Source organism: Gavialis gangeticus, unplaced genomic scaffold (assembly GCF_001723915.1).
Source record: "Gavialis gangeticus isolate Ggan-Ray unplaced genomic scaffold, GavGan_comp1, whole genome shotgun sequence".
Lineage (NCBI taxonomy): Eukaryota > Metazoa > Chordata > Crocodylia > Gavialidae > Gavialis > Gavialis gangeticus.
The window spans coordinates 2192745-2212016 of record NW_017728965.1 but is presented as its reverse complement, the minus strand read 5'-3'; the positions used below and the strand labels follow the sequence as shown (position 1 = coordinate 2212016).

Genomic DNA, 19272 nt, shown 5'->3' with positions numbered 1-19272 from the left:
TTAAAAAAAAAATGTGGTCACTTCATTTTGGAGTAGATATCCTGATTTGGCAGAGCAGTTATCTAGGTGATCGATGTGCAGTTTTCAGGCTTTTCAACTTTTTTTTTTTTTTTTTTGGAACTGTCTTTGGAAACGCACTTCCTTTTTCTAAACAGAGAAGGGCCAAAATGGCCCACAACCAGCTGAGTCCAGAAAGGCTCTGTGTGCAAAAGCATACTGGAAAGTAGGTTACCATGGAGGATATTTGCTGACGGGATCGAAAGACAGCTTTCAGATGATTCCAAGTAATGATCCAAGAAGACAGGAGCTTGCAGAGCAAAGAGCGAGAGGCTCTGTGTGAAATTATTTTATAAACTGCCTTCTGAGGCCGTTGTCTTTTATAGGGAATGCAGAGGTGCCTTTCCTTACCTGTGTAGGGCTGCTGAATAGCCCACTGAAAAGGGCTGCGAGGATCATAGCGTTCAACTGTTGTTAAATATCCTGTCTGCATTATCTACTCACATCTGATCTGCATTTCAGATCAGTCGTTTCAACATATAGCACACTGGGTTCTGATGCTCTGTGCATGTTGTAGAGGGTGGTATGACAAACCCTTTTGTATTGTCCAGGAGGAATCCAGAGACTTTACCTGGAAGCACCTCTGGGTCTGCAACGTCTGGTGTTCTTCAGTTTTGCAATTTCTTGACAAAGTGAACCACAATAGGATTCTAACACTGCCTGGCAACATCAGTGGTTTTCTATTGGAATAAACCTGCTACATGTGTATGTCTGTACACACTGCTCCAGGCCTGCATTTTTCAAGTGGGCTGTTCCCAGCTCTGTCCCAGGACATTCTGAGTGGCTGGGGTATGCAATGTAAATGACACCCACTCAGAGAGGCTTTTGAGTACCAGTTGTGCCAGTGGCTTTGATATGTGGGTACATGTCCATGCAGAATAGACCCAAAAGCTATAGCATTTGTTGCACTGCCAGCAGGGACAGCAGAGCAGGTTATGCTCTTTGTGCCTGCTGCAATACCTTCACAGGACCCAAGGAGCTGAAGAGTGTTAGCACGAGAGGCAAAAGGGGGAGCAACCCATGTACTCACCTGTGACAGTCATGCCAGATCCAGGCGTGGCGGCCATTCTTTGGGCGGAAGTCAGACTGCCCGTTGTTGTGGATCTGGGAGGAGAACCGCAGGAGCCTCCGGTAGCCTGAGGTAATGGATGTGTTGGCGGCAGAGGAAGCCAGGCAGTTCTCCTCCAGCGCACACTGCAACATGAACATTGGCCGGTCCTCCAGGTAGGAGGTTTGCTCCACCAGCTCAGCGTTGAGCACCAGGTCAGGGGCAGCTGAGGGCAGGGAGAGGAAAACGTGACACCAGCTTCTTGAGAGATGTCTACACCAAAGCAATGGCCTGCCATGCACTAGTCACATCTCAGCTGCATACACTGGCTTGGCACCCTAGCCAGAACAGGTATTAGCCAGAAGTCAGTGCACCAGCTTAACCCTCTGCAGGAAGCCATGCACAAGCCAGCCAGCTCAGGCAAAGGAAGCTAAGGGAAGTAAACCAGTTTTGAAGAGAAGCAGGGCACATTGAGGGTCATGGGAAAAAGGAGGAGGTGATCAAGGGAAGACCTGCAGCCGATAGAGAGTTTGAGGAAAGGACAGGGGAGAAATCCAAATACAGAGCCCTCCAAGCAGTTTTATACCCTGTTCTCCACCCCCTGCATCCTGGACATTTTAGTGCTGCATTTCTCATGCAGTCCCTGGCCCCCCTCCCTGTCCTTTCCTGCATCCCATAACGGGGATGGCTCCAGTATTGGCCTTGGTTGTCTATGCATCTTGAATAAGAGAAAATAAAAGGAACTCACTTTCTGAGCAGGAAACTCCTGCAGCAAAGCGGCCACCACCCCTGGGACATGAAACTCTGGCACCATCATGCCGACAGTGACCCAGGGACATCTCCGTGCCTGAACACTTCACGCCGCTCATAATGACATCATCAGCACTGATGTCTCCATGCCAGTACCAAGTTTCCTAGGGAAAGGGACAGAAACAGGTTATTGGATACACATCTCGGCCTTTTGAAGGCTCAGATCAAGTGTAATAGCCGCAGCTTTCTTACAGGAGGGGCACATGCCATCAGCAGGACAGATCTGGATGGTGTTAAAGCCGGCATCCTGCATTTCTGAATTCCAGATGCAGAAAGTATATGAGAAAGACAGTAACAAAGGAGACAGCATGAAGTTTTAGGTTAAAAGGATGTGCATTTGCATTTGGAACAGGCAACAAAGCCCTCTTCTGCTGCAGGGAGAAGCGGTGCTCCCCACACAGAAGCCTATTTAGCAAAGCAGCACCACTCTGAAAGAGGCTAGCAACTCTGAATGTGCTCTCAGTCTCCTCTGTTTTGGGGCGCAGAGAATCATAGAAAATGAGGGTTGGAGGGGACCTCAGGAAGTCATCCAGTCCAACCCCTTGCTCAAAGCAGGACCATCCCCACCTATATCATCCCACACAAGACTTTGTCTACGTAAGCCTTAAAACACCTTTAAGGATAGTGATTCCACCACCTCTCTGGGTAACCTGTTCCAGTGTTTTACTGCCCTCCTAGGGAGGACGATTTTCCTAATATCCAAATTAAACCTCCCTTGCTGCCACTTGAGACCATTGTTCCTTGTTCTGTCATGTGTCGCCACCGAGAACAGTCCAGCTCCAGCCTCTCTGGACCCAGCCTGCAGGTAGTTGACGGCTGCTATTAAATCCCCTCAGTCTTCTCTTCTCCAGCCCAGCTCCCTCAGCCTCTCCTCACAAGTCATGTCCCCTAGCCCCCAAACTATTTTTGCTGCCCTCCGCTGGACGCTCTCCAATTTGTCTGCATTCTTTTTGTAATGGGAGGTCAAAAACTGGACACAGGACTCCAGACGTGGCTTCACCAGTGCTGAACATAGGAGAATAATCACTTCCCTCAATCTGCCGGCAATGCTCCTACTAATATCTATTTGCTTCAGTCACAAAGCCAGGTCTTCTTTAGAAGGCATCTCTAACATGCTCTGTTCTAGAGAAGACGGAGGGTTTTGATCTTAACTCCACATTTTCAAAAACAGCTGGTGATTGTTGGTGTCCAACTGCAAACCCTTTAAAGGGGCCTAATTTTCATATAGCACTGAGCACCTTCTTCCTGAAAATCAGTCTCTGTTAAGGGATATCTCTCTCAACATGGGCACCGAAATCACCAGTCCCTTCAGAAAATCTTTGTCCCACCCTTTATGGGCAGAGCATGACCTTGGAGCCATGTCTGTAACCCAATGATTGGTGCTCCATGCAAAGATCTGGCTTCTGTGCCAGTCTTGGTCATGAACCACATGTATTTTTATATCTCCTGGACCAGGGTGGGCAATTATTTTGGGCAGAGGGCCACTTACAGAGCTTTGGCAAGCCATCGAGGGTTTTCTAAATTAATTTTCTAAATTTTTTAGGGGCCCTGTGGGCCAGTTAGAAAAGCCTGGCGGGCCACATCCGTCCCCCAGGCCGCATTTTGCCCACCCCTGTCTAGAGCAAGGCTAAGATTTGCCCAAGGTGATTTCATTAAAGTATGAAAAGTTAACATGCCTTGGTTCTAAATTCACCAGCTCACCAGGCTTTGGCAGCCAGCTTGGAAACACAGGAGCAGCTCAGTAAATGGTGAGCTGTGCAGTTCATCAGCTTTTCCACACACAACCTTTATCAGGAGCTGCTACTAATCAGCTGATTGTGAATTCCTTAGCACTTAATGGCACCATGCCCCCCTGAGCATCTGGGCAGCCGCTGTTATACTCTACTATGCTATACTATGTGCTATGCACTGGCAGCAGACAACAAAGACATACATACAATAGCTGCTCTAAGTGGAGTGCAAGCAACACTTGTGCCCAGTTACCAGAGGGCAAAGTTAAAGAAACACGATTATTTTCTTTTCCTAAAAAAAAATAAGGAACTAGGGGGAAAAAAAAGCTAACTTAACAATATCCAGATATTCAGATACCACAGTTTAATCTGTCAGTTTATTAACACAAGAATTCCTGTTTCAGGTTTGCTGCAGCTTTGCAGAAATTGAGATCTTCATTAATAAGCCATCAGTGAGATGCTTTGACTAGTCTGCAACCCACTGTTTTATGCTGCTGAGATTTTGTACTGTACTAAGTCAAAGGAGTGCTACAGCAATCTCTGCGCAGTTTATATAGTTGCCAACATAAAGCATAGTCAGAGCTTATACCCCCAGGTCCCATCCCACTCCATCATGCTTTAATCACTGCAATTCATACTAGGCAAATTGTAGCAATCTGTGTGCATGACCTGAAACTGTTGCCAGAAGGTATTTTATCAGATGGAGCCTCCTGCTTGCAGTGAAAGTACTGAAGTCCCTGAGCTATCTCAGACATCTCATATAATACTTAACACTTCACATCTTCAAGGCACCATACAGACTACTTAACCTATACAACATCCCTGTTGTTTGTGCCATACAGGTAGTGATAGTGAGGAAAAGAATGATAAATAACTTTTCAAGGGCCACACAATAAATCAGTAGCAGAAGAAAGAATATAATTCAGGGGATCTGACTACACATGAGATCACAATGTCCTCCCCAACCCCCCTGCATATGAGAGATGACCCTTAGGGCCAGGGACAGACATTATACATAAACCAGTTTAAGTGATCAGAAACTGGTTTAAACCTGGAAGAGAACAGATGTTCAGTGCGCATAAACCAGTTTGAAAATGGCTGAAACTGGTTTGAGATAAGTCTGATACTACATTCAGCCAGGTTTAACTGATTTGGCCCAAACCAGTTTATGCAATGTCTGTCCCAGACCCCTTGCTGGTTTAAGATGAACCAGACTCCCCCAGCATCCCAGCATGCTCTCTGGGCTGGGCAGGGCTCTCTGCTCCACAGCAGGGCTGGCCCCTCCCCTCTCCTCCCTCTCTGGAGCTCCAGCAGAGACTGCAGGCATCTGCCTGGCTTCTCCCTGCTAAGCAGGGATTATTCCCCCGCCCCTCTGCTTTACACAGACTCCTCTCAGCAGTACCTAGCAGACCACATGCTGGCTACAGTCTGTGCTGTAGGAGACGACAGAGGCAGGCAGGCTTTTTGGAGCTAATCAACAGGTTGCTTAATGCCCTTCCTTGGAAGAGCTGTTTAAGAAGAGCTCCATTAGTTAATGGAGAGAAGCTTTGTTTTCTTAATGGGTTGATAAACACTGAGTTAGGGATGACACCCATTCCCTGCTGGGCTGCTTGGGGCGGGGGGAGGAATAATTAAAGCACAGGGGCCTGGCCACATCTCCCTCAGCTCAGCCCCATGCAAACAAAAGGAGGGCTGCTCTAGCGCCCCCACCCCGACCCCGGCTTCTAGCCTGAGCCACTGCAGGCACCTGCCTGCATTTCTGGGATGTCTGTCCAGTTACAAAACTGATTTAGCCCAGAAGTCTTGCTTCCCAAGCCCTCTTGGTAGACATGAAAGCTGAAGTTCATCTCTAATCCAATTTGGCTTAAAACTCTGCCCTGCTGTCATCCAACTCAAATTCCCATCTCCACCCAGCTCTCTCTGTCCAGTTTATGAATTCATCCTCAGTTTGTTTTCCAGTCAGATAAGCTGCCACATTGGGTTAGATGGCAAGCAACTAATCCCATCTCCTTTGCCACATCTGTGCAGCATGGAAGACAACAGGAAGCTCTAGAGTGAGATCAAAACACTGGTACATGACTAATGGCATGCACCAGGCCAGCAAACTACAAAGAGCATTCAGGAGCCAAACCCATCCCCACAGCAAGGCCCTCTCCAAATATCATTTGGAGGCCAAATCCTGAAGTCTCTGATGCCTCAGGGGGTTTGCATGGTTCAAAGGCATAGCTTGCAAGATCCTTGTCAGAAAGGTCATGCACTCTCTGGACTTTGTGAAGTGCTGACTGCTCAGACCAAAGAGGCACTTCTCTTACTGTGGGTGAAGCAGAAGCCTGGGATCCAGATTCTTCATCTGAGAGTTTCAAAGCCATGGAAATTCATGGACAATGTGTTAAAATTCCTGTCCTACTCTGAAAGCTCTCAGCCTGTGCACTTCTGCCACTGCAGAACAAAACCTTTCTGTGCTTCAGTTCCCCTCTCTATATAGGGACAGCGATTCTCTCCCTCCCTGACAGGATTGCCAGGAGGCTCAACTGTTTAAGGGGACAAATGATCTAACAACTAAGGCACTCATCTGGGATTCAAGGATCAATTCCTAGCTCTGCCACGGTCTCACTGCTACACCTTAGGCAAGTCATGTAGCTTCCCTGTGCCTTAGCACTTATCTCATTGCTCTTTTTCCTACTTCAGTAGGTCTTTTCTACTTGAATTGCAAGCTTTGCAGGGCAGGACTGTCTCTTACTATGTGTTCATACCATGCCTAACCCTAATCTTGCTACTGTATTCCTATTTGAGAAATTCCCGGAGATGTTTGGATGAAGAGAATTTCATCTCCTTGGTGAGAAATCACCTTATTCTGCTCTCCTCTGAGGAAGCATCAAAGCTGAGACCCCCTTTCAGAAGAGGAGGACATCCTGCACCAATGCTCCTGTTGCAACACCTTTGTTAGCAATCCCTTTTTTGCACACATATGTGCACGCGGGGCTGTTCCTCTTCCACACATGTTGCTTTATGTTCTTGTATAAGATACAGCCTGGAACCATATAAGGACTTCTTATGTTCTCAATACCAGCAGCCCCTGCAGAAGGAAAATACCTTCTTTCAAGCCGGGCTATCGGTGCTCTGTCAGCTGGGAAGAACGCCGTTAGATGCACACAGCTGCCCTGGGTTTTCACACTCCAACTTGGCAGCCGCACAAGAAAATAAATGGAAAACCAGCAAAGTGGTTAGTGTAAGTAGATTGCTGCACTAGCTGTGAATGCAAAGTCTTGTATGCGGAGACTGCAGCAAAACTAAAACCCGCACCCTCCCTGACCTGGAGAATTAGGGCCCTCTGAATGGCGCTGGTGACATGAAGGTGGGTGACCACCACTACCATCAGGACAGGTTTGTTCTCCCACTTAGAGGACAGACATTCAGTCTCTGTAGGTCTTCCAGGGACCTGTACACAACACTACTGCCCCTGCAACTGCTGAACACTTAAGTTGTTTGCAATATGCCCCATCAATATGGCTTAATATCTAAATCTTCTCCCTCAGTATCCCAGACCCAGGATACGTAGGAAGCAATAATTTATCTACAAAAAAGAAGCATTTCCTGGACCCAAATGTGAAAGAGGAAACCACCACCTTTGTTTATAGTCTCTTTTCACTATCTGATGAACTTCCCTAATTGCCTTCAGGATGCTTCGCTCACCTGATAAACCTTACACTTTACCTCCCTGACCCCCACAAATCATTTCAATTCTATATACTGCTCTTCACACCATGTCCAAAGCTACTCTGCAGTGTTTCAGCATGCTTTTAAAGGGCTAATGCATTCATAGGAGGAGGTGCCTATTTTTTTTTTTTTAACGGCAATAAAGAATGTTCATCTAGACAGTCTGTGCATTAGTTTAACAGTTGCGAGGGTCCCTTGGGATTAAAATCATGACAAACATTGTACCAAAAGTTCAGCAAAAACCAGCAGAAAGGTGTTAGAAATTGGTGCCCTGAAAAGACAAAGGTGCTTCCAGATGTCTTATTTTTCTTGGCAGTCCTGCTATTTCTGTCCCTAGCCGAAGGGTCACATCCCTGGCATGTACCTATCAGCCCTGCTAAACTTCATACTGCCATATGTTAGAGCAAATGATTCTGACCTCACCGTGAGATAAAGACTCTGAGCCATGCATTTCTACAGAGGAATTCCTGGTGATCTCTGAGTTTGACTTGGAAGATGACAAAGCAAGTCACGAACCTACTTTGAGCTGATGCTGGTTATGCTCTGCAGGTATAACAGTCATGTTGTAGCCAATGATGTCATGGGGGACTTAAAAAACAACCCCCCCGCCACACACACACTCCTTAGCCTGCTCACTGAATCCTCTGCATTTTTGTAGCAGTGCTGCAAAGCTAGTCCTGCCTCCCTGGCTGATGCACGTGGGGAAGAAGAATGGGGCCAAATCTCTGGGTCCTAAGGGACTTGGAAGGTACCAGGGAAGGGGGTGTGGAGTCTCTCTATGCTTGGGAATAAAATGGCTGCCATCTGATTACCAGCTAGGGGCTTTTATGAAGAAGAACGTATTTTACAGTGGGGATCTAAGAGATGCCTGTCCACGATATTTACACCACCATCACTGCTGGCTTTCTGAGCAGGAAGGCCAAGCACAGAGCAAGCCATAGTGACTGAATCATCACACTGCTCAGAGGTAGACCCTCTAAGCAAGGGCTGAGGTACGCCTGAGGAGAAGCTCACCCAGATCCTGCCCAGGCTATGCAGATAAGCATGGCATAAGGGCAAAGCTACCATCATTTGCCTCAGCTCAGGTCAACCCGCAGGTGCGCGAGGAGAGGGTGACACACCTGAAAGGCATGGCTAGCAAAACCAAGGCCCAACTGGCGACAAACCACCATAGCTTCCACGGTGCTCCAGTTCTCGCTGCAGACTGTCCCCCACTTCAAGGTCCCATTGCGCTCCATGAGGACTTCTACCCGGCCCTCGTATGGGTTGCGGCCACCACTCAGACGCAGCTGGAGGGGAGGAAAAAGAAAAAAGATTTCCATTCAGCTCTCTAAAAGCAATTGCCAGGAATTTCTCTGCTGACCTAGTTCCACGTATGAAGAGATGCCGGGCTTGCAGAAGTGGGCAGCAGAATGAATTCTCCACTCACATTTGAATGTGTTATTTATAAAGCCATGTTAGAGCTGGTGGTATACAGAGCTATTTGCAACAGATGGCATGGGACAGTTCAAAGTCTTCGAGTTTTATCAAAGCTTGTGGTTAGGGCACCAGACTGAAGCAATCCAAGTTCAATGCTGGCTCTGCCACAGATTGTGTGATCCTGGGCCACTCAGTTAATCTCTCTGGCTTCTGTCCTGTAACAGACTGATGATCACACTGCCCTTCTCTAATCCTTTGGCTATCTGAGGAACTGACTGGATCATTCCTGTGGTCTAATTATTCTAATGTCCTCTCTCTAGTGGGAGCCAATACCAGTTGCTTCACAGGCAGCCGAAAGAATCAGTGCTGCTGGCAGTTATCAAATAAAATGCCCCCAAGCAATGTTTTGCCCCAGCTCCCATAGTTAGAGATTGGGTTATGCCCTAAAAGCAGGAGGTTTACAGGTCTTGCCTATATGTTATTGCTCCATCTAGTTAGATTGCATGCCCCTTAGGGCAGGGAATCTCTCTCACTGTGTCCTGGTGTAGCACCCAGCACAACGGGGTCTCATTCCAAGTTGAAGACTCTACACACTAGTGTACTGAGAATAAACCACAGCTCATTTGGATAAGCAGGAGCCTGAACCAAACCCTCAGGGCAGCTGGAATTATTTATCAAGTGCTGAGTGTATGACATGCAAATGGCGATCTGCACCTTTCTTGCTTAGATCTCGGAGCCCCCTACCAAAAAAATCCAGTGCCACGATCCCGATGTTACACATAATAGAGGAAGAGACTGCCCAGGGTTATACTACAGGTCAAAGGCCCAACAGAGAACATAACCCAGACCTCCAACCTCTCAGCCTAGCAAGCCAACTAAACGATCAATATAAAACCTTTAAATTGTTCGACATTCCTCAAAAGATTTGCAGATCTTAACATGTCTGTCAGTGACCTTTTTTCTCTTTTCCCTCCCAACAATTATCCTCTATATCTATATTACAAGTTTGCCAGGGCATAGGCTTTCTCCCTGTTTATCGAGGCCTACCACAGCAGGGCCCCATGTGCTACCAGAACACAAAAACTGAACGGTTGCAAGCACACAGGGCTCAAACATGGCCTAGGCTATGAGCTGACTCTGCACAGGGAGGAACCACGTGCCTGCAGTGACACAAGGCACTGGACTTAGATAGCATCAAGGAGTGGCCTCACAGAAAAATAAGCAGCTGGGGAAATAGTGTTCCACTGCTCAAAATGTATTTTCCTCTCTGGTCTAATACAATACAGATGTTCAAACGAAATGGTACAAGAAGAGCTGAGCCAAAATTATTCCAACATAAATCACAAGCGCCTGCTGTTCTTCCTGCCAAGAGGGTCTGGAGCCAGTGTCTGAACGTGAGTTGAAGTGCTGTGGCAGAGCACCAGCAGCTGCCACAAACTTTTGCAGGAGCCCACAAACTGCCTCCAGACAGGCCCAGCCCCACAGGTTTCCCCACTACACCACCCTTCTCTTTTTTCTGTGTCATATAAAGAAAATAAGCTACCACATATCTGATTAGTAAGTTTAACTGAAGCTATGACTGGATTCCAAGCACAACTGCATTTTATTACTTCTAAAAAGAGCTGGGATTCCCAAGATAACCTCACAGGGCGCTGCCCTAGAGGCTTCTGCAGGGTGAGGGACTGGGACACCCTGCTTGACACACATAGCACCTTGCTTGCAAATGCGGCTAAGTTTCCCTGTGCCATTCAGCACCCTGGAATGAAAGTCCTTTCCAGATATTCCCGAGTACTCTTTAAGGGAGAGCTGCATTATAACCTTCATTTTACAGACAGCAAAACTAAGAAACAGAGGAGGAGTTTATGACCATATTTCCAAGTGGCCTCTGTGTTCATCACTCCCTGGGCACCCAGCTTTAGACACAGAAGGACAGATCCACAAAGGTGCCAACTCCTATCTAGGCACAGACTCCCTTTGAAATCAATGGGATCTAGGTGCCTAAATACCTTTGAGAATCATGGCCCTCTCTGAGCACTAGCCTCTCTCATTGATGCCAAGTGCAGTCAGGTACCAGGTGTTTAAAGCTGGGCAACCAGAAGACAGATGCACACAAAAATGTTAAGTCTCCTTTAGAGACTGACCTTAAATGATCTCCCCAGGTTCACACAGGAAGTCTGTGTTTGAACGGAGAGCACAGCCCAAGCCAAGTGGCTAAACCACAATGGCATCTCTGCATAAAACCTCCCAGTACACTTAAAGGGCTATCGGGTTAATTCAAACAGGCCACCTCAACTATGGAAGTCTCTCCAGGGAAGATGCATAGCAGTTCAATGATAAATCTGCCCTTGGGGCATTCTTGAGAAAAGCCTCTGTTGTCCTCATAGGGAAAAACTCCCCGTTATGCAGAGCCAATGCAAAGTCACCATACTAAATCCTACCTGAATGTCAGGGTGCGATATAAACGGCACAAAGACCACTACAGAGCCACTGTGGAGAAGGGAATTTTACCCTTGGCCCTTTGGCACCGACATGAAAAGGCAGAATGCACACGATCAGGATCAGTCAGTCCATCAGGAGCCACAAGCCTTGGGATTGCCTTTGGAAGGCACAGCTGTTGAATCCTGGTATTTCCTCGGAGTATTATTTTTCACTGAAAAAACATAGCCCCAAGACAACTACTCTCTGTCTCCTCTGAAAGGTGTTTGATTGCAGCTACAGAACATCAGGTAGTTGTTGCACCATTTTGTTTTCCAGGAATGTTGAACATAAATAATATCTCGAGGCCAGTAATTACACGAAGCAGTCTGAGCCACACAATTCCTGGCACACAACAGAGCTTGAGCCTGTCTTTTATCATCAGGCAATCCACACAATACATTTCCTCTCCTCATCTCCAATCAAATGCACAGGATTATTTTAGGGCCGATGCCTTGTGTAAAGGTAACCGAACATTCTTAAAAGGACAGCTACCCTCTATACGATTGTAGCATTAAAACCAACTCGGGGCATCACTCTTCTTCCAAAACACAGACAAAATGACAGGAGAGATCTCATATTAAATTCATTTCCTTTAAACAGCTTAATGAATGTGCATGTTCCCACTCATAAAGACTTCCAGGCTAAGGAAGTTAATACTTAAGCAATGATTGTTTTATTTCTATAGTAGATTTATAAAGCCACTGCAAAGCTGAAGAGGCCGCTCTGCTTAACGGAAAAACCTATTTGGTCATCGCCCAAGTCACCTGGGCGCTTGGCTTTTATCTCCCACTGACCTTGATGTTTAGGAGTCTCAGGGCTTAGGTGTCAGATTTTTAAGAGGTATTTTACTGTTAGCCCAGGACAATTTTCAACTATGTATTTTACAGTGTTTTCTCCAATCTTCTTTTCACTGCTCAAAAATGACAACGGTTCTACCACTTCCTTTGAGTTACTATTCCCACAGTCAATTAGATGTTTTAACAGGCCTTGTAAGCACCTGGAAAGAAGTCACTAAGCTTGCTATGCTTTTTTATCAAGAGAATTTGGCTTCTTACCTGATTCTGGAAACCCATGGCTGGAACATTGCACCTTACAGCAGCATCTTCCTCATGATTACAACGCAGCGCCTCCGTATTGAACTTGCAGTCCGTGATGGATTTTTCTGACCCTGTACATGTTATTTCATTTAGGTGAATAGGACCGATCCCTTCAAGAGAAATAAACATGTAGTCATTATTCCCACACATTATTCCCAAGGTGAGTGCACCTAACAGCAATAAAACATTATATTGTAAGGCACAACAGCATCCAGATTCCAACACACTATTCTTGGGAGAATCTATGTCATTTCTACTAAGGTCATCTCACAGCTTGTTTTTAGTCTTCAGAAATTATTTTCAGTAGTCTACTTTTTTTTCAAAATGGGCCAAAAAGAAAAGAAAAGCCAAGTTTCCATTGCTCTGCAATTTATAGACTTCAGCCAGAGAATTTTTAAAATTATGACCCATTTTTCTGGCAGGGTTTATACAACAGGAACCTGCACTTGATCAAGCCCTTACATTTGAAATGGCAACACATATATCTATTTTCCAGAACAGTAGGACAACTTATGCAGGGATTTATAAAAACCCAAGCAAACAAGTAATCTCAAATACAGGTGTGCCATTGAGGAGTCCAAGAAAACTGACATTAATAAGGATCCAAGAATGGGAATATTGGTTGTTACCAAAGAACTGACTTGAGACAGCTACAGCAGCAGTCCCCCCATCGCCTCAGCACAGTAATAGATGTGTGTTGAAATAGCTCACGCCTGACTTGCAACACTGAAATGCTTGCAAGTAATCAACAGTTTGATCCAATCGGGCTGTAACTTCCACCCAGTAATGCCATGTTACTATTCATCAGAAAAGGGCAGAAAAGTGCAAGCACAACACACATGGGGGCAGTTGGGATCAGTTAGCAGCATCCTGGCTTTTATCAGCTCGTTGGGGCTTCATGCTTTATCTTGATTTCTGCCTGCTGGCTCCTTGCTCCAGATTTGCCAGATCCTGACTTCCCCTCAACCCCTTTGCTCTAGACACTTTATTTCATTCTAGACTCATGACGTGGCATGTTTTGCAGATGGTTCATTTAATTGCAGCACACTGATGACTATATCAACCTGACATCCAGCTACTGCTTCCTGGTAAGTAGCTAGCTTTTGCAGGACAATGAAAATAGAAGGTACTGCCCAGAAATGAGTTTTCCAAGAGGATGAGAAGTCTGCCCACAGTTACTAAATGTAAAATTACCTCCCCCCTCCCACACGTACCCAGTCAGCCCTTTCCGCAAGTTAGAAGAAGCAGAAATATGAACGGGCAAACATTACAGAGTTGTTTCCTTTTTGACATGTACGGCACATAGCAATTGCTGCAGAGAGACAGTCGAATCTATTTCTGATTCTGTCCTCGGAAGGACAGAAAACTGTGCTGCAAACACCTAATGGCAGGCAGGTGAAAAAAGAAGGGGAGCAATATGTTTATTACCAAGATTGACAGGTGCAGCTGATTTTTTAGTCCCCGATATCATGGGGCTAGAGACCCTGTGCAATATTGAGGCTCCTCACACACATCATAAGAAACAGTTCACGCCCTGAAGGGTTCACCTTTCATATAGGCAAGGAGGAAGTAGAATCTCATCTTCTCACTGTACACCCAAGAAACCAAGGTACTAAGAATTTAAATGACTTGCCCAAGCTGACACAGCAAGTCAATGGCAGAGCCAGGGACAGAACCTGATCTTCTGAGCCTCAGCCACAAAACCATCTTCATGTAGTCCTCAACAAAGAAATATATGTATTTTCTCTTTTTAACCTCCACCTCAGAAGAAACAGCTGAGGAAGAAAGGCAGCAGATGATAGTTGGTTTAACAGTAGTAGGACCCTTTTCAGTGGGTATGGCTCCCACCCCCCTTTTTTCTTCTTTCTTTTGAAAACTCCTATTGAATCTGACTGACAGCCAGCAAGCAGAGGCTGGAGAACTAGGGGCCCAGATGTGCACAGCTGTTTGTTAGCTACAGTCTAAACAATCAGCCTGAGAATGTGCCACATGGTCAGACTTCTGCAGTTTCAAGAGAGGGCAAAGTACACAGGGGCTCCTCATGCCACTTCTGAAGAACATTTTTATTTACTGTTTCCTTCCTTAATTCATAGAACAATTATAAGAGCTGGGGATAGAAAGGAGCAATCACATCACCCAGACCATAGCCGATGGCCTTGATGTTTCTCTTCCTTGATACTTGGACCTTGATATTGCCCTCAGACTAAGCTAGGCATAAGATTTAGAGGACATTAACACTGGAAACCAAGAGGGAATCTGCTTTTCACAGAACATTATCCTAAAATCAGAGGGTTGGAAGGGACCTCAAGGACCACTTAGTCCAATTCCCTGTGCAGAGGCAGGATGCACTATTCCTGTACCCACTTTTCTGTCATACTGAAAAATCTTTCTTGTAATCTATATTCAGAGAACATTCAGAGAGGGCAAAATTAATGCAATTGTTCTGACCTCTGTCAAACAGGTCAAGTAGCAATATTGTAGTTGTGATGGTCCATTAAAAAAAAAGCCAGAAGTAAGATTCATTTAACAATATCTTTTCATCAGACCAGCTCTATAGTTGGGAGAGAAGTCAGACATGCTTTTGGGCACAAAATGCCATTCCTCAGGTTTGTGAAAGAATCAGGTATAATCTGAGCTAAATGCCAAAAGAACAAGAGTAATTGTTCTAATCGGCGTCTTCCTGATGGCACTGCTGACTTCCCTCTCTCTTCCACTACTCCCCACCTAATTCTGCCTTATTGTCCCAATGTTTCCGAGGACATTTGACTAACAGTCTCCTTGGGGGAGAGGGTATGTTTGCCAAACAGAAACATCCTTTTTGGTGCGTGTCACAAGGCCTCTAGGCCAGGAGACGCATGACATTTGCTGTGTTTTGTAAGTGGAACTTTTTTTTTCCTAAACAGAGCACTTCAGAATGGGCCTAATTATAATGGAAACTGCAAATTTCCCCTCTCCCCTCTGTAATATTTTCATTGGACTGAGGCATTTTGTGTACATCAGATTATATAAGGAGAACACTGGTGTGTGCCACCCTTTCAGAGCCCCCTTCTCACAGGAAAAGCAGCCTGGCTGGCATGAGCTCCAGGGCAGGCTGGACAAGGCATTTAAAAGTAACACCACTGAGACGCACTTCTGTGCCCAGGCTATACTTCTGTACTAGGAAGGTGATGGTTTGAATGAATAAACAGAAGGGCTGAATAATCCATCAGGACATTTCTCTCTGACTCCTACTGTTCTAGGTTCCAAAAATCATGACTCACCTACAACTCCCACTGAAGCCAACAGCCTGGTCAACAGTCCCAGAGAAATCAATGGGAGTTTTCTTCATTTTTAATTAAAAATTGAAGACCAACAAGAGAGACCAAGGGGAATTCACACCCCATTTGGTTTTTAACTTTTCTCTTATAATAAAAATCTCGCTTGTGGTCTCCCCATCTAGAGGGACAAAAACTGACCCAGTAATTTTGCCCTCTGCCAGATAGCTCAGATAGTGGGTAAAAGTTGATTCTGCCCAGAACTGTGGGATGATGCACAGGAATGCTGGATGGATACAGAAAAAGGGCCAAGGACCCAAAGCATCTAAAGCATGAAACCCTATGCATTTTGTCCTCTTCCATTAAGTCTCTTTGCTGACTCTGCCTGTCATTAAGACACTGGAATGTCACTATGTTGCCCTGCTGTCTGCACTGAAATTCTCTGATCAAATTAGTAGCAGTGTTGCACTTTTCCTTCATTTCCTGTGAAGAGAATGACTTCAGTCCATATGCATCTGCACTATCCTGTAAACCTGACTCCCATGGGTAATCTCATTTAAATTCAGTGGAACAATTAATGTGAGCAAAAGGTACATGACTTGGGCCCTGGTGAGCCATTTAGCCTATCTTTTTAAGTTCTACAGATATGTTTTCCCATAGGTTTTGCGGAATAAAGTGAGCTGAGAGCTGTTAAGTATTTGATGGACATATTAAAATATTGCCCTGAGACTCGCGTGGCCTCGACTCTCTTCTCTGATGTGCAACAGACTCCCTTTGCGACCACGGGCAAAATCATTTAATCTGTGCTTTAATGGCTCATCTGTAAAATGACATCCTTCCTTTGTCACGGTTAGTCTGACTGAGGACTCTGTAGGATAGGAGCTCTCCTATTAGTATACATATGACAACGAACAGAGCTAGTACCTCAGTCTTGGTCAGGACTTCCAGATAGCATAGAACACAATTAAACATTTTAATTGCATCCTTTATAGTACATTATACAATAGAATTCATGGGCTAAAACACCAAGCCCAGGAGAAGTGTGCTTGCCCATCTCTTCAAATCCATGTAAATGGATAAATATGCGGATAGCTAATTGTGAAAGGTGCAGCGTAAGTACTCCAGTTGGAAGGCAAAGACAGCAGAGTTAAGGTCCATTGTGCCCTATGGGATTAAGAGAATCTTACTGCCTGCCTGTTCGACAATATGAATTTGGATTCCTGTTTGAACCATAAGAGCCTTTTTCACTCTCCAGTAGCAGAGATCAATTTCTATAAACGGGATTAAACAAGTTTAATGACCCTAGAGACACATTTCAAAAGCTTGGGAACTTGATGTTCAGCATTCAAAGAAAAAGGAAAGAATGTAACTGGGAATGAGCAGCCACTGCTAAAAGTTTCCACGTTTGGGAAGCAACATGTTTTCTCTGGTCACGTGGCAGGAATGATTTTTGCAGGATAATAATGTTCCATTTTAAAGGCCTTAAACACTATATTGGCAGCACTCTCACCCTACCGCAAGTCTCCTTGGCAGTATGGGACCACAAGGGCACATCTAAAGGTTTTCTTAGTCTGAACTACTCCATTTTTTTTTTTTTTTTTTTTTTTTTTTTTTTTTTTTTTTTTTTTTTTTTTTACACGTAATTAATTTTCCCTTCCCTTCACCAAACCACAATGGCCTGGACGAGTTTCACCTATTCCTTTGGTTTTACAGCATGTGGCTTTGATTTGGCAGATTTCAGTTAGATTTTATGCTATGCATATAGGAGCAAAGATTTTAAAGGCAGTTTTGGGACAGAATCTTAAATCTAGAGAACCAACCAATAAGTCTGAGATCCAAATGAGTCCTAGGCACAGGAAATCCGAACCCAAATCTGGTCTGGATCTGTACAAATGATCCCTAGACTTATAAATGGGCTGAATCAAGACTCCAGAGCTGAATTTAAGCCCATCTTTAGTACCAAACTGCAATAAGACATCCATCCTGGAATTTTTCTTAAGCTTTTTCATTATTTAACAATGAGTCAATAATTGTTGAAATGACAGTCTAAGGGAAGGGGTAAATTCAGCATTCACAGATATGCTTAAACAAAGATTTTATCTCTTCCTAAATCATGTGGTCTTGTTCAACCAGAAGCTACTGGGTAAGCAGTCTCAGTTACAGAAGAATAAAGTCCTCCCCACTGCTGAGCACTACTTTGAAATATCTCCACCTACCTTACAAAGGAGGTCCCACTCTCTCATCATAGTAACACCTTTTGCCCTTTAAATCTCTGAATATTTGTAATGCCATAACCATTTAGTTTGGCTCCCTGCTTACACAAAGACAGGGAAGTCCAACTTTCCCATGTTTAAGACTTATTGAACTGTTGCTTCCTGTGCTTGTCTTTTTAAAAGCTAGCAGATGAATGCTAAGTGTAGAAGGAGGAAACCTCTCCACCCCCAATACTATTGTAGCTGCTGTCATTTCCAGCTGTATGGATAAGGCGTTAGTATCAATAACAATCCTGTGCTATTAAGAGATGGATTGAATGGTTGTACAGGTATCTAAATATTTATGAACCTGTGAAGCCAATAAAATAAAATTATATCAATCCAACAATTTTGGTCCATACAATTACTTTTCTGCTATTCACCAAAATCAGGACAAAAATGTATTACCAAAAAAAGGTAAAAACATTTGTTTTGACTTCAATATTGCATATGTATCAGAAAAGAGAATGCAAAAATATTACAATATTTTAATAACATAAAAGACAATTGTATCTTACCAAAATGGAAACAGTCTTACCATTCCAAAGGAAACTGTCCCAGAATTTTAGTTCTACAGGAAGTTTCAGCTTCTTATTCCAAATTGGAACCCAACTTTTTAAAATTGTGGAATCTCCTATGAAATGAAGAGCCCCGTTTCTATCCAGGTCTAACTGCAATTCCCACCAACTTCCAGTGAACCTTGTGCTTAGGTCTTCAAGGGCAACTGGGGGCCTCAGCATCTGATTCTAGCTCATGGGACTACCCAAGTTTGGAAGAAACTTCCCTGTTCATCTCAATGGACAGTTCTCCAAAGGCAGTCAGCACTGATGGCCCATTGCATTCTCATCCTTACCTTGCCCAAGCTTTGCACCTGTGATAGCTTCCTTGGCACTCCCAAAGCCCAGCTCTCGGCAGACCACACTGGCTGAAATCAGGTTCCAGTTATCGTCACAAATAGTTCCCCATTCCCCATTTTTCAGCACTTCAACTCTTCCTTCTCCAGTATTGGCCCCACCTCTCAGCCTGACCAAGGGCTGCTGCAAAGAAGAAGAAAAAAAAACAGATGCAATGTCACTTTTTATGAATGAGTATGGTGCAGGTAGCCACCACCTTCTATTCAGTTTCTGCTTGGTAAAGACCACGAGCCTTACCAAGCTACTCATAAGCTTGGCCATGAGCCCAAAGTTTCAGAAGCAAATACCATGAGATACTCCCAAAGTGGTCCAGAAGGAGCAAGACATTTACAAGAACTAGTCACATCTGAAGATGTTTTAAGTACATAGGGAGAAGAAAGAAGGCCCCAGGAAATGTGGGGCCTTTGCAGGACAAGACGGGGAATCTGGTTGTCACGCCAGATGACAAAGCCAACATATTTAATAACTTCTTTGCCTCTGTCTTCCTCAGTAAGGA

General features: G+C 44.8%; 1 protein-coding gene across 1 annotated transcript in view; it reads right to left on the bottom strand.

Annotated features, from left to right (window-relative positions):
* Positions 1-19272, bottom strand: part of LOXL2 (lysyl oxidase like 2) — a 120988-nt gene that overhangs the window by 15907 nt on the left and 85809 nt on the right. The window contains exons 6-10 of the mRNA XM_019504229.1: positions 18716-18899; positions 12315-12466; positions 8484-8651; positions 1854-2019; positions 1088-1331 (exon numbers count right to left, since the gene is read on the bottom strand). Of these exons, the coding sequence (XP_019359774.1) occupies positions 1088-1331; positions 1854-2019; positions 8484-8651; positions 12315-12466; positions 18716-18899 (914 nt within the window). The remainder of the gene's footprint in view (positions 1-1087; positions 1332-1853; positions 2020-8483; positions 8652-12314; positions 12467-18715; positions 18900-19272) is intronic.